The 12,820-nt window shown below is 29.1% G+C and overlaps 1 protein-coding gene across 1 annotated transcript in view; it reads right to left on the reverse strand.

Annotated features, from left to right (window-relative positions):
• Positions 1-12,592, reverse strand: part of LOC111622062 (vesicle-associated membrane protein 3-like) — a 30,392-nt gene extending 17,800 nt beyond the window's left edge. The window contains exons 1-4 of the mRNA XM_023364381.1: positions 12,483-12,592; positions 10,403-10,508; positions 2,918-2,996; positions 2,382-2,461 (exon numbers count right to left, since the gene is read on the reverse strand). Of these exons, the coding sequence (XP_023220149.1) occupies positions 2,382-2,461; positions 2,918-2,996; positions 10,403-10,508; positions 12,483-12,484 (267 nt within the window). The 5' untranslated portion in view covers positions 12,485-12,592. The remainder of the gene's footprint in view (positions 1-2,381; positions 2,462-2,917; positions 2,997-10,402; positions 10,509-12,482) is intronic.
• Positions 12,593-12,820: the final 228 nt, after the last annotated feature.

The following is a 12,820-nucleotide window of genomic DNA, read 5'->3' on the forward strand; positions in this document are numbered from 1 at the left end:
CTAATATCCCACTTTTTAGATTTCAAGATCTGGTCATTTTATCTTATATGATCTTCTGACCTATCACTGTTGATATAAAATCAAAGAAATATAAATAACCTAAATCAAAATTATAAATAAATTACAGGTCTACAAAAAATAAAAGTGAACACTTTTATTTTGCTATAAATCTTACATTTAATTGTGTTTCTCAATGTGTCCATCTTTTGCATAATATATACTCCTCAGTCTATGTGGCCAAGACTTTAGAGTCTATTCTATTGTGTGGTTGCAGCTTTCTGTCTTATATATATATTTTTTGGCTATTTTTCTGCAATGGAGAAAAAGGTTGGCAATCTGTCGAGTGCACAGGAAGGGTATTTAAGGTGACGTCAACTGGCTATGGGGCTTTTTTTCTTTCTTTTGCTCTTCTTGAGACTGGTGAATGGTACGTAGTAGTGCAGCATTCGTTTTACAAGGACAGTTTTTTAGGTGTGTGAAGTACAAATTGGAATCAAGATCCATTGACAATTTTTATGTTTCAAATTTATACGTCGGTCTCATATAATATTTAGTACCCTTTAAGTGATGTGTGTCACTGAATATATATACAGAAACATTGTCATACATTGTGAAATATTCTTCTCTACTGTGGTTCCTTTGTTCCTGCGACAAATTGGATTACGGAGTGTTGAACTATCTGTGACTACAGTATTGTAACAGTGAGAACTGTAAATGCATGTGGAATTGTATCTTGTGAACTTAAATATATATATATATATAATTGTATAATTATATCTATGTTGTGTATATAAACTTATTGTTAAATTGCATCTTTGTGTCTCTTCCCCACATGGTAATTCACCTACACCTACAATTAGTGAGAATATTAAGTCTTGTGATTTTTCCACACTATTGTGAAATCCGGAATTTTTGCCCACTATTTGTCGATTAATTGTCCCGTATTTGCTTAAAATCCAATTAAATTTTCCTTTAACTTAAAGTGGAACCTAACGGGGAAAAAAACTTTTCGTTTATGTTCGACATAAACATCCGTTCAATTCGAAACTAATCCCACATTCCAACTGCTAAGTTGATAGTTAGCATGGTCCCGGAAACAACTTTGACCCATCCGCGTACCTTTTACCTCACAACAATTGATCACATGACCATTCTCCCACGCCGAACTTATAAAAACCCCTTCCTTCCCCTTCTCGGGGGAGTCGTTCATTCGCCGTCACTTTTACAACTGTGTCCTAAGAATATTGTGTCCTATTCATATACTGTGTCCTATACGATATTGTGTCCGGAAGAAGAATTATTATCCTAATTCTACCACATCGTTGGATATCACAACCTTTTTCCTTAAGAATATTCAAAGACATAAAGAGGTATGGACCTTATTTTTGTGAACTCTCTCTCGGTCCTTCGCGGTTCAGGGATTCAGATTTTCCCTTTTGAAATTGGTTATTGTAATCTCTATGTAGCTAATAAATCGTTGTTATCCTGTTAAAGTGGTGTCATCTTTACTCGTATATCGCCGGTCATCTTACCGACGCACTCCTCCCTCCGCCACTCGACCCGAAACATTTAATCCCGTTACTGCGGGAACGGTAAAATTTTAATCCATCCTGACCAGTGAGAAGGGTTTAACGACCTGTTGCCGGATCGGGAGACCTACACCCTCCCCGGCGGTTCACACTATCATCTCTTAGAAAACTTTTGTAATTTCTTCTTGAATGGCACATTTTAATCCATATAATGTATGCACATTTTGTCTCTTTACTCTTTGTTTCAAGTAGCCCCAAAGGAAATAATCAGGGAGCAGCATCAAGACTGTTTGGCAACCATTCTGAAGATCTGATAAATGCAATTTTACTTTCCTGCAAGAATGCAATTCTAGCCTTTGTCCTATGTGAAGACACAGCATCTTGACGAAATAGTCACCATCTAGAAACAGTCTCTTGGCATCTGCCCAGAAGAGACAAAAGATCTTCTCAATATAGTATTTTGATAATACTTTTGCCCCAGATTCCACAAAAATGGGCTTCATTGCTCCTTTGCTGACATTCCAGCCCAAACTATAATTATTCCAACTATTTCATCATCTATTTTTTCATTCATTGTTTTGTTGCAGATTACCGTTCTGGACACATGCACTTGCTACACATTTTATGATTCAAACATCACCCACATCATTATTAAATAACTTTCATTATTCTATAACATTCAGTGTTTGCTTTGAGATTTTGTAGACCTGTATTTCTGTAATTGTAGAAAAGTTTATACTGAAGTTTCATATAATATATTCATTAAGTAATATATTAGAACAAAGTGTTGCTATATCTAACTTTTTATTAATTAAAAATAATAATAAGCAGACAAAAGAATGGTTTACTAACTTTGCAATTCTTCCACCATAACTTTCTATTCAGCTTTCCTGCCTTCTGTTCAAACTGTGAAGCTTCTTGCCGTAACGTATCTGTAAAAGATAATGAATAATTTATTTCTGAATATATTATAATAAAGTATGATTTACATAATTCAAATGGTATGTCTCATTATGTTTGTAATATGTTGAGAGATAACACTATTGAAACCAAAATTATAGTTTTGTTTAGTTTGGAATAGATTAAATTATGATACTAAAAATTTTAAATAAATTTTGAAACACAATAAATTTTTATACCTTAAATGTATTTAAATAAACCAGAAAGGCTATCATTAATTTAAACTTTATTTTTTCATTTTGTATTTATATTATATTTACAAGTCACAACACAACACTGAAGCTGAAACAAGACTTTATATACAAGGCAAAAACAAAAGAACACATCACGGAACAAAAGTAGTTTGAATATCCATGGCTGACTGTATAACAAAAGCCAAATTAAAATTTCATGGTCATATTTCCATCAGCCAGCACATACACTGTTACCTGCACGATAATCCAATTCCGATAACTTCTGATCTCTTTCCAGTACTTTCTCCAAATTGGCACACATGATATCCACAACCTAGTCATGTCAATTGAATGACATCATCCAAACAGCAGACATAAAGAAAAAGCACAGTGGTTAGTTGTAAAATGACTAGATGAACAGATACCTCCTTTTAATTTTCACAGTATTCTTGTCAAGAAATAAATTATTTTATCTCATGTATGTGTCTTAATAAATAAAATTTTTCACTATACCACAAAGATACTTCTAAAGAATTAAAATAATTTTGCTTTTTTTTATGTGAAGTATTAAAAGAAAATATTAAACTCTAATATTTTTATTATATAATTTTTTTTATCTTTCTTAAACATTTAAATTCAATTAATGTTTTTTTAAGATGTTAACTTAAAATCTATAGTGTGCATTAAAATTATAAAACAGAAGAAAAAGCAAGCAATATTTCATTTTTTTTTTGTGACTTAACTATTCTAGAAAATAAAAAAAATATATTTATATATAACACAAGTTATATAATAGAAATTAAAATTTATTACTGGTAATTACATTCTTCTAAGAAGTCACACTTCAAGATTCTATTAATGATCTTTTTCAAATCAAAATATATCATAAGTAAATAAAAAATTATAGGGAAAAATTTTCGAAGAAGAACTATATGGACTGCTCTACTGAATTACAAGTTAAAAAAAAAAAAAAAAACAAACACAAATTTGGACCCAAATCAATTTTCGTATTTATTTTCTGAAGATCTTATTTATTTGTATAACATACAAATGTTTGCTGATGATAATCGTTGAGATGTACTTTGATTTGAATTTAATAGTTTAAGTAAAGCATGAAATGTGACAGTTTTTAAATAGAATATATCTAGAATGACATAGATTCCTTTAACTATATTTTGTTGATATGATTTGAACTGATAAAATACAAATAATAGATATATATTTTAAATATTAAAGAGTATAGAGTGTTAAAATGTAATAGTACAATCTGAAGTAATGTAGTTTAGCTTTATAAAATAAATGTAAAATGCACAGAGAAGCCTTCCTATTAAAATATAAAATGTTGAAAGTTCTGCAATGAAAGTTCATAATTAATAAGTTTAAGTGTAAGAAATATTTCACTGAATATTGAAAATATGAAAATATCTTGAATAGCTAATGAATTTTAATTCTCTCAAATAAACAGAATTTAAACTACACAATGATAATTATAACCATCTGCCTTTTACTGCTTTTTCAGAGTCCCTTTGTACTTAAAGGCTTAGGTACCTTGCAGTGAAAGACAGTTGATTATAGTGTTTGAGTTTTAATTGAGATAATTATAATAGCTACTGGTATTTTATTGGAACATTCGTATGCAAAATACAATCTTCTATATTTTCAAATACATAGACATACCTTTAAAGGAAAACACAAAAAGTTTTCAACTATCTTAATAAAGTTGAATGGATGATCAATGAATATTGTAGCTGCCTGTCTGTAAGGCTGCATATCATCATGAGTGAGGTGTAGCCTACCATGTGCAGTATCTCTAGTGCCATTTAGCAATATATATTATGGTGGCACTAAATGTCACTAGATATATTGCTAAATGAATATATTTGGAAGAAGATCTTTTTGGAAGAAATCTGAAAAATAGTTGAGAATTTAACTCACAATTTTTAAATAAGAACACATTGTTATGCAAATTAGCATAAAGGAAAACGCCACTAGATGCTGAGAGCTGAACAAATACAATTTGTAAAAGTGAAGTTTAATTGAGTTGTCTATGTAAGAACTATTACTAATATTAAATAAGGATAAAAAAATTAGTAAAAGAAAAGTTCAATCATATAGATTATGTGGGAAATGTTACTGATATTGAAGAGAAAAGTTCAATCATGTAGATTATGTATGAACTGGTACTGACATTAAAGAAGAAAGAACTGTGCTACATGTCCATTCTAGGATCTTCTTGATATCTTCAGGTTTATGTAATGATAGGTTTATAATATAGTTTAATATCTAAGTAATAAATTAATTTTTATAAGACTTAATAGAAGTTTGAGGAGTCTTCAAGATCCAGAAAAGTCTAACTGCAAAAGTCTGGGTCTTGTATGCACCAAGTAAGATTAAGTCTTTGGCTTGGTATTTGAAATAATCCAATATATACTGTATGATTCCCACTTGTGGTAATACACGTCTAAAGATGGAATTTGTGATTTTAAAGGTATGTTATGTGCTACTTGCATAATTCACAATTTTTTAAATTCATATGTCAGGTTGTTGTGTATGTAAAATTGGTTTTATATGTTTTAGTTGACTGAAGAGGGGCGAAATGAAGCCCGAAACGTGTGTATAAATGCGTATCAATGAATATTGAAATAAAAGAATGAATAGTACCAAGTGATCATTATTATGCTACATTGCATTTATAAAACAAAATGAATATATGTTATGGTGTCTGTCACCATAATATATATTCAGTGCATGTGCCAGGCAAGACAGTAAAATTAAAAAAAATGCCAAAGCGCAAGAAAAAATTTTTGCGGTCTCGAATCATATCTCAAAGGCAAAAGATGGCACAGAGAAATGAAACCACGGAAGAAACAGAAGTATGTCTAACATTGCTATGAGAAAATTATCAACGAAACAGAAATAATCAGACAGAAGAGCAACTTGAAAATTATAGGGAAACACATCGAATCAGAGAAAGATTATGTAGAGGAAGAGAAACAGTCTTTTATATATATAAAAAAACTATATTACATATAAATGTATGAACAAATAAAAACCCAGCAAAGCGGGTACTTGCAGCTAGTAATAATATAAGACACTATAAAACAATGTTAAAACTTTCTGCTGAATTTAATTGGAAATTTGTATCTGATAAGCTGTATATATTATGTCTAAGGTGAGACTACACTAGCATAAAAACGGGCTTAAAACCCCTCACCATAATAGCTTTTAATCACTTGGCCTTTTTGTGTTTGCACCTGGAGTGCAGTGAAGCTAGTGAAATTTTTAAAGCGACGGTACTATTGAAGTTACCATTGTATACGTGATATATCGATATAAAGACAATGATTACAGTATATTCTACAAGCTTTTTCTGTACTATATTTACAAATGTAGTAAAAATAATATCTTTATTTTCATATATTAACTTTTATTATCGTATTATTAAGATAATATAAGCTTAGCTTTTCTATAATATACTCCTCTAAATTGAAGGATTTTCCTTTGGCCATCCATATTGCATGTTTTAGGCATCCATTATTATGATCAGGATTGTCATAGATACATGAATACTTGTCATAGATACATGAATACTTTCGGATGTTTTCAATAAATCTTTCCAGATCTATTCTAAAGTAGCCACAAGAGAACATACACAAAAGCTCATTTTCTGCCATTTTTGCACCGTGTCACAATGACTTAGATTTCAATGACTTCTGATTGGTGGATGGTACCATTTTATGGCCATATTTGCATCAAAAGTTGAACACTACTCAACTCACTTTTATGCTGGTTTTATGACTTGCTCAGGCATAAAATACCATGGTCATGTGATTAAAAGCTTTTACGGCAAGGGGTTTTATGCCCATTTTTATGCTAGTGGAGTCTCGGCCTAAATTTCTACATAAAATATAATCATTTTCCATCTAACTCATTATTATATTTAATAACTAGCTGTTACCTGTGGCTTTGCCCATGTGAATTTTGCAATTTGATAGAAATAAATCTCGGTATTTCACTAAGATTCTCAATCATTAGTTGTTACTAATTTGGTAAAATTACTGATTTTTGTTTGTTTCAAACTATGGACTGCTAATGCACCTAAATTCAAGTTTCAAATATTATGGGATTCCACAATACAATAAATCTGAGTTCAATTTTTTTTAAACATAAATGACATTATCTGAAAATTCATAAAGTATTAAAAGATATCATTTAGGTAAGCGTTTATATTTTTGGTGTCAGTGGGTGGCGAGGGGCAAGACACATACGTATATGAGATAGGTAACTGCGTGGCGCAGTCGCGTGATTGACAAGATATGCAGTGCACATGTCTGAACTTGTATATTATATAGATGTCGAAATTTCTCCCCATGGGGGAGAGGGACAAAATTAAGGCTTACCCTGAAGCACTCAACTTCTATTATACTATTTTAGATGCGGTTTTTTTGCATTTTTGATTGCATTTTAATAGGGTACGTCAAGAGAATGTACACTAAGAAGGGATTTTTCGAAATTCCTTCCTGTGGGGAGTGTTATACATTTATAATAGATATATTTTGAGCCACAGCAATGTATGGCCGGGTACAGCTAGTTTTTCAATATATTTATTTTGTTTGTACAAAATAAAGAAATAATTTTTAACGATACAATAGCCATGATTATTATTATAAAAATTTTTGTTAGGCTTAACATCAATGCGAAGCAACATGAAACGGAGAAAAATTTAAACATGGGATATACTAATATACTATATTAATAATGTATTTTTCATACACAATCAGTTATCCAAAACATCGATTTTCTGAACAACCTGAGTCCCCAATTGATTCAGATAATCGACGCTCTACTGTAATTCTGATACTTTATTTGCAAAAGCTCAGGACAAAGTGATTGCCAGCAGGCCACCCTATTGTCACCCTTAATCTGAAGTCCCAACAGTTGAAGATGGTTGGCTTTAAGAATGCTAAATTACTATCCTGGGACCTGGATGCAAAACTGAAAGAAGTCATTGAGAGAGAGGATCATGGGAGGAGATCCTCTTGACAAATGGACAATTGGAGATAAGAAGTACAGTACCTGCAGTGGGGCCAAGAAAATACTTGCTGTCATGGATGTCCACAGAAAATTTTTCAGTGGGGAAAAGCTTAGAGACAAATAATTACATCTTTACTGATATTGAACCTACTCTTCCCCCGACTGCAGTCTTGTTGCCCCATATCCAATCTCTTTACAAGTAGTAAGTTATAAATAAGGGTAGAAAAAGGGTTGTAAAAAGGGAGAAAGTAACTAAACAAGGGTAGACAAAGAATCAAAAGAAAGGAGAGAAAATAATGGGAAAAATGGGGAGAGAGGGATGAGAGTTGAAGGAGGAGAGCAGAATAGAGGTGGAAGGATGATAGAATTAGTGAAGAGAGAAGTGGAGTTCAAAAGTGGGCAAGGAAAGGTAAAAAGGATCTCATAACTACATAGATTGAGTTTCTACCTTACATAATCAAGTGTGATAGAAGTTCAATTTTTACAACCTGACAGGAAAGAATCTATGAATGTAGGATGAATTCTCTACATCAATAAATTTTATTTAATTATTTAATTTTTTGAAATTTTTTTACAAGTAAATTATAAAATACATTATGGCATCAATACTAAAATACATATATATTGTATATAAATTTAAATGAAACAATAATGATTTTACTCAATCCTGGAGGCAAGTGTTCTACTTGTCCCCCTCTGCAGACATCCATATTTGCTGAATTGATGATTTTGTGAATACCAAATTTTAAATGAGTCCAATGACTGTATTTTAAATGAATACAACCATCAATTTTGATGGGTTCCTGCTAGTATTATATAAAACTACAAAAATTGTTTATTTTTACATATATGATGTGATATGGTCAAATTTGTAAAATCTTATTTTATATTAATAAATTCAAATAATATTTAAATGAGTATCTCAGCTCTTAGTACTATTTTATATATTCAATAAATTGTTTCATTAGTTTGTAAATGTTAAAACTTCATATTATATATTTAAAAAAAGTAAAAATTCAGTAAAATTGTATCATATATTTATGCATTCACATGGAATCTAATAAATTTTGCTAAGTTACTTTTATTTTATTTTAAGAAATTATTAAGATTTTAAGCTGGTAACTGTAGAATGAGGAATGATAATCATTTTGAAAATCCTATTTAAAATATTAATTTTCAAATATTAGACTGTTTTTTTAATTACTGTAGCAAAATTAATTTCCCTTTCCTAAATAGCAGGAAAAACTTCTCTCTAGTAGAGTTTTTCCTGCTATGGTATGAGATAGTCTATAAATTACACAACACTATTTTTATACATTTTAAATACTATCCAACTCCCCTGTAATGATTCATAATGCTGTCATACATACCAACTTCCAAAATTATATGTAATGCTTATCTTCAATCAACTCTTAATTGTACTAAGAATTAATACACAACATGAGATATGTTGTTGCCATTTGGCAAAAGTACTACCTTGGCTTAATCCCTATTAAATAATTTATTATTATTTAACAAACAAAACCAGTCAATTTAAAAACCCTAGCATTAGATAACATTTTTGTACACACTCCCACCCCTTGTAATGATTACCTGCATACTCACCCACTCTTATTTTCATTACATAATTTATCAACAGCTCTATGTTGTTTTAGTGATTTAGCCATTACAATTAATTCAGTATTTAATTGAAAAATCTTGTACTACAAATAATCAACAGTATTAATTAGTGATATTAAGAAAAAGTTTCTATGAAGTTTAACAGATTATTTTTTTTTTACTATTTGTGTTTTTTGTAATATTTATTGAAAAACAATCGTATTTAATTAAATAAGCATTGTATTTAATTACCATAATACAATTATAATGTAATTCTATCAGAAGAATATACAGTACACAGAGAATGCTATCAATGTTATCTGTGTTTAATGACAAAAAGAAATGATTTCACAAGTACTTTTGACTTTTTCAAAAATGTCTTCATCAGGCAAAAGAACATACAACACTTGCAAGAAGAATATACAATTTTCAAGAAATATAAATTACTGTTAATTTTAAAATCAGTGTAGTAGTAATAATAATAATAATAATAACAACTCTCCCACGGTCACCATATTGTCGTGATGGGAGAGCCCTGTAATTTTACTGATCCATAGAGCAATGCCAGCTGGAGCTCAAGCTTCTGGTAGGGACATCTATGCCAGTAAGGTCTATGGGAAGAAATGAAGCTAAGAGTAGTAATAATAATAATAACAGTTATCCCAGGCTTGACTTCTAGGTTAACAGTCATTATTGTACACAGCTATATGCATAATTTAAAATGTATAGTTTTTAAGTTTAAACATGAAGTGGCACCAGAGAACTTTTATACATTTTACAGTGTGGCATAAATCAAAAAATTTAGCAATAACTGGTTTAATGAAATAGTTGATAACTTTATAAAGAATAATAATTCAACAAGAAGAGTAACTTTCTATATGACAAAGGAGTAAAATTTGTCAAATTACAAATTTAAAAAAGTTTATTAGAACAATTGTACTGATCCGAAAATTTAAAAACCAGAAGGTTCCATTGCTTTGTGAATATTGTGACAGTAAAATTTCATGTAGAATTTTAACTTAACAGTTTTCATAATTATAATTATTTACATTTTATAAAAAAATATTTATTGTCAGATTTCTGATAATGTTAAATTTTTTTTATTACCTCATCCACTTCAGCCTGAGTTTTTTGTATTCTTTTCTGAGCAGCATGCTGTTGAGGATTTGGAGGCCTTGGTGGAGGAAGATCATCAACATTGACTTCAGATGACCTAAAAGAATTTTATTAATATTCAAGTTTATTCAACAGAAGAATGTTATATTTGTAACAAAAATTATGATAAAAATGTCAAATTTATTAATAAGCAGTTATATATAAGACAAAACTAAATTGCTAGAAATACATAGCAAAAAGTTATCTTTATAATTTTTATAAAATTTTCCTGTAATGGATAATGCTTTAGATCGGATGTCCTTAATGTGGTGCTAGCAATCTGAGGAGTCAGTCAATTTATCTGGGAGGTTGATCAATTAATACGGGTAATTTGTGGATGTCAGTAGACAAATTTCTTTTTTATTATATTTAAAAATTTTAATAAAAATAATATCTGAGTAGTATCTGATATACTGTATCTTTCAATTTTAGTAGAGTAAAACAAATAGTTTTTACTTAAATACAAAATCAAGCCCAAATCATATTACTAATCAAATAAGTTGGCTTGATTATTTTATTAGAATTTTGACTTATTTTAATAAAAAAAAAATTATTATTAATTGCTAACTTATTTTTAATCATCCAACTTGTAATTTATTCTTATTTTGTATAAGAACATACAGGGATTAATAAATTAAATCTAAGTTTAGAAAAGAATTGATAAGCAACAAAAGTTGAAAATATCTGCTTCAGATTCTACATTAAAGAATACAAAATATACCTTTTTTATAACAATATGTGTTAAAAATTACAATAAAAATTCAGAATAATACTGTACATTGTGTAATTTATCAAAGACTGACAAACTTAGTCAATGTTTATGTCAAATTTTATTTATAAATTACCATAATTTCTATTTTTCTTAACCAGAACTTCAAATTTTTTATTGGAATATTTTTATTATTTTGCTAACATTTTAATTTGCAGAAATTCATATTAATCCCCTTTTGTAGATTATTTCATAACAATAAATTACAATATTTTGCACCTATTTTATTCATAAATGATCAATATCAATCAAATAGAATATTTTACTCTTAGCAAGACTTATCATATTTAACTACGTTCAGAAAATTAAAATCATTCTTTATTCAACAATATTCTTTTGTCTTTCTATAGCCTTCTCAGTTTGTATCAAATACAAAATGTTGATACAAAACATAAATTTGCATTTGTTATAAGCTGAGAACAGAATAGCTGAAAATGTTACATAATAAGAATATTTTATTTTCGCAAACTTAACAATTTAGCCTTTTAAATTATAAAGCGGTACAAATTTAACAAATATTCATGCAAATACGCCATCACCTGGATGCCCAAAACTTTTGTCTCTCTCATTCTCAGAAGACATTCAAAAGGATGAAAGGAAAATTATGAATTAAGAAATTCAAATTCAAGGAAGTGCATACTACTGACATAAGTTTAAGTCATGGGTAGGAAGATATTGCACATTTTTTTTTAATCATCATATGTATACAGGGTGTTTCTGAAATAGGATAAACTTCGAGAGATGATTCTTAACAGAAAATAATAGAAGAAAAGCATATAAACATATGTCTGGAACATCTTGTTTTTCCTTATTTTCCAGCGAGGAATCATTCCCAGAGTTTGTCCCACTATTTCAAAAAGACACTGTATTTTTAGTTGTAGTTAATATATGATATATATTTTGTAATTATATTAAACCATAGATAACGTTAACGAATATCAAGAAATTTAAATAAATTATCAATTAAATCTGGAATTTATAAGTTCAATACGGTTAAAAATCAGCCTGTAAAGCGTGCTTCCCTGCATTACCCAGTGCTGTGCAGAGAAGTTCACATTTAATATTAAAGGGGAAATTATCTAATAAATTATTATTATTCAATTCTTGAATAATAGAATTAAGTTCTTATTTTTATCTATTGTCATATTGAATGAAATCAAATACTAGATAAAAATGTAAGAAAATAAAGACATTCAAGTTATCGAAATGGATAAGTTTAACACGAAAATAGTTATTTAAAATTACAATTGACCAAATACTTACATTTTACTTTGATTGAACTTATTATTTTTTTATTTCTTAAGTAAAATGGCGATCGAGCCAAATCTACGATCGTCACTCATCCGGGTATTTCTAGTAATTACAAATGTCACCACTAGAGGGAGAAAGTAATAAAATGCTTTTTTTTCTTTTTATAAAATGTATATTTTTTAAATATCATAAATTATACATTAGATAATAATTTATGATATTGATTTTAGAGAGAACAATTTTAAAAATTAAATTAATTCTTAAAATTATACTTTAAATCAATTAATATATTATTATTTAAATAATATACTAAGGCACTTGGTTCTAACCCGGGTAGAAAACCTTACAAA

This window comes from Centruroides sculpturatus, unplaced genomic scaffold, assembly GCF_000671375.1.
Source record: "Centruroides sculpturatus isolate CEXI.00-Female unplaced genomic scaffold, Cexi_2.0 scaffold11, whole genome shotgun sequence".
NCBI classification, from domain to species: domain Eukaryota; kingdom Metazoa; phylum Arthropoda; class Arachnida; order Scorpiones; family Buthidae; genus Centruroides; species Centruroides sculpturatus.